We start from the raw sequence: 3481 nt of genomic DNA on the forward strand, positions 1-3481 counted from the left end.
TTAAGCACATGCTATGTTATATTTTTATTTGTCATGACTATAAGACTATAATAGTTTATTTTGTTGTTATGTCAGAAATATTTTGAAATTATGACTTGTTTGAAGTATTAGTAACATATAGATTTTTATATGAAATATTTTATCGGATATATGGATATAATTATGTAAGGTGTTACAATTACCTCTACAGCATGCAAATATGTTGATTATCAAAATGATAATTAGGAAATTCAGTATTTAAGATCATTAGTAATAGACAAATATCGTATAAAATATAAAATAGGCACTATTCAATATATTAAGAAATTGAATAATTCCTATTTTTAAAGTTTCATAATTGTAATAAACAAAATATCTCAACTAATATATTTAAGTTTGTATTTCTTTTTTTTATTAAGCTAATTCATAAAAGACATCAATTCTTTTTCTAAAAATTAATATTTTATTTTATTTTAAAATAAATTTTAATTCTAAATATCAGCAGTAAGATAATTTTCCATTTGAATTAGATATCAAAATAATTTATAAACAAAAAATAATAAATATTTTAGGTATAAAAAATAGTTTAGAGACCTCATCAAAAAAAAAAACAATAGTTTAGATATAAGGCATAGGATACTATTTTCAGTACCTTAATAGACTGACCGAAATTAAATTTCAAGCATAATTAATTTAAATAATATTATCCAATTAATACAAATTTCAAATTTTGAACACATATCATAGCCAACGTATATGCCATGATTTTCGGGATTAGAGAAGTTATATAATTTTATTTATTTTTCTCAATTTAAAATATTTGCAGATAAAGGGTATTTCTTATTTTTTTCAAAAAAATAGAAAAAAATAAGGCTCATTATTGGGGATAACTGCAATAAATTCCATAATAATTCAGAATTAATTGAATTAATTAAAAAATTATAAAAAATAGAATTGTCTCCCATTAACAAAAATTGTTATTTTGAAAAAATAAAAATAAAAATCATTTTATTTTTAAGAGTGCATTGGTTGGTTAACAAATTCAGTAGAAAGACATGAAACTTGCATTCAAGTAAATTGGAGTAGATTAGAGTAGTTATATGGCTTTCATATGTTTTTAATTTAAAATTTAAAATATCTATTCAAAATATATTAGTTCTAAATCTAAAATTCATAATAAGCAATAAATACAAACAATTCAATCAAAATAATTCTAATAGAAACAACGCAACAACTGACCAGAAAGCAAAAAATTGAAGGTAAATAATTTCAAATACAAACTTTCAAATTACATAATTTTAAACAAAAACTTTCCAATAGAATACCCACGATTATATAAAATAATTTGAAAAAAATAAGAAATTCTGGGTTTATTGGTTAACAAATTCAGTAGAAAGACATAAAACTTGTACTCAAATAAATCCGGGTGGATTAGAGAAGTTATATGGCTTTCATATGTTTTTAATTTAAAATTTAAAATATCTATTCAAAATATATTAATTCTAAATCTAAAATCTACAATAAGTAATAAATACAAACAGTTCAATCAAAATAATTCTAATAGAAACCACACAACAACTAACCGGAAAGCAAATAATTGAGGGCAAATAATTTTAAATACAAACTTTCAAATTGCATAATTTTAAACAAAAACTTTGAAATAGAATATCCACGATTATATAAAATAATTTGAAAAAATAAAAAATTCCAGGTTTGTTGGTCTCAGTTAATTTAGCTGTATACCCAAAAACATAAATATATTCACCAGCTAAATATAGGGTATACTCATATTTAAATCAAGCCAAATTAATCAGTAATAATCATTAAAAAAAAAGATGTTATAGTCTCAGTCCATATTCTGAAGTTTAGTGTTCCTTTAGTATTTTTTCTTGAATGATAAATTTAGTGTTTTTAGATAAATTTATTATTCTCATCTTCCACCTCTGAAACCATCCCTCCCATGACATATATGGTGCCACAAACAGACTCTCCATAGCTGTTCTTGCCTCTGAGAATTGGAATGGGAAATTTGATTCTATGGATTCTAATAAAGTATGGTAATGCTCCAAATGGCCATTAAAGAAAGTCCTGAAGTTGGTGCTATTTCTTGGCTTCTCGCAGGCTTCTCCATCACCATAAGCTATAATTCCCCTCTTGGAAGTTGAACTTTTGATGAAATCCCTGGCTACTTGCAGAAATTCCGAGACATGGCTCCTACTTCTGACCCTGCCCATGTGTGGAAGACCCACCATGCAATTGAAGGCCACGAAATTTCTCTTTCCATTTCCATGCCCGCCCCTTTCGTTCCATTTTTTGAGCTCTGCCGCCAGTTCCTCCACCTTCAAATTCAAACCACATGATTTGGCATGCTCGTAGAGTTTCCTTCTGATTTCTTCAAATTTCCATTGGGTTGAAGCAAAATTGGTATCAAAGCTATCATCTTCTTCCCATTTGATTGACGTTAGTTTCAATGTCTTTTGTTGATGAGCAATAGCCTCTATCAGTGGCGGCCATTGAACCCCTTCTCCCATATCGAAGTCTATTACATGTATGATTTCTGAATCCTCTGGTATAAATTCTATGCTTGCTGAGTTGGCTGCAAAATGAGCAATTTTGCCATGTGGGAGGCCTTGGTAGATAGCCTTGAAAACGTGGTGGAACATCTTGCAGGCCTCCTGTTTGATGGAACTCCCTTGCTCAGTAGGATCATGATTTTGGGACCAATTGAATGCCAGACGTTCAAGAGGATCACCAAGAGGGCTTACTTTGTGGCTGATGCATCTCAGAATCACTTGCGCAAGTGTTTTCTGTCCTTGCTCTAAGGCTTCTCCAGTGGCTTCCAGAAGATGAGGAAGACTCAATTGGTTCTCCATCTCCATGTCTTCTTCTGGTATGATCAGTGATGCTTGTGGTTGTACTACTGTAAATATGTCTGATTGCATCGATGGGGTTGGACTCCATGCATCTTCTCCCTCAGAACACAAGTTCTGTGATAGAAAGCTTCCCTCACTTTCTTGTGGGTATCCACGAATAATACCCAGACTTTGAGAACTCGAAGTGGGATCAAAACCACAAGATCCATAGAGGAATTTCCAATCAGTGATGGGAGTTGAAGGTCGTGTTCTTCATCAATTGGGCGATAGACGTGATCAGTGTACGAGATTGTAGAAGACGTAGCCTCTGAAGTGGGGAACAAAAGGGCGTCCACGTTGAAGTCATAAGCCTCATCTTGATCAAAAGCTGAGCTTATTGTTATACCTTCACTGTACGACCATGAGGGCTCAAGAATCTCAGGCTCCATCTTCTTTCTCTACCGGTTTCAACACACGAAATTAAAAAGAGACTTTCTTGTGTATGAGTTGAACTGGTGAATGATCCTCTCTGTATACGTACAACAAATGAAGGTCAATGTAGAAACAGAGCAGTCCAAATTAGCAACAGTTAGCTAGATAAGAAGTGCAGAATTGCAATTAAATATACTAGACTGATCAAGGGGTGTTTA

General features: G+C 31.1%; 1 protein-coding gene across 1 annotated transcript; it reads right to left on the reverse strand.

Moving 5' to 3' along the window:
* Positions 1 to 1710: 1710 nt before the first annotated feature.
* Positions 1711 to 3280, reverse strand: LOC114725221 (nodulation-signaling pathway 2 protein-like). The gene is made up of 3 exons (XM_028911705.1): positions 3050 to 3280; positions 1930 to 2966; positions 1711 to 1714 (listed from the first exon to the last, which is right to left on the reverse strand). Exons 1-3 carry the CDS (start codon positions 3278 to 3280, stop codon positions 1711 to 1713), a joined length of 1272 nt encoding a protein of 423 aa, XP_028767538.1.
* Positions 3281 to 3481: the final 201 nt, after the last annotated feature.

This window comes from Neltuma alba, unplaced genomic scaffold (assembly GCF_004799145.2).
Source record: "Neltuma alba isolate B1F8T4 unplaced genomic scaffold, ASM479914v2 tig00012233_pilon, whole genome shotgun sequence".
NCBI lineage: Eukaryota > Viridiplantae > Streptophyta > Magnoliopsida > Fabales > Fabaceae > Neltuma > Neltuma alba.

Bases quoted from the DNA above. Each gene is read 5' to 3' on its own strand.
- LOC114725221 (XM_028911705.1), bottom strand. From the start codon at position 3,280: ATGGAGCCTGAGATTCTTGAGCCCTCATGGTCGTACAGTGAAGGTATA. The intron at 2,967-3,049 runs GTTTTGATCCCA...TTTCTATCACAG, and splicing joins ATTCCTCTATGGATCTTGTG to AACTTGTGTTCTGAGGGAGA.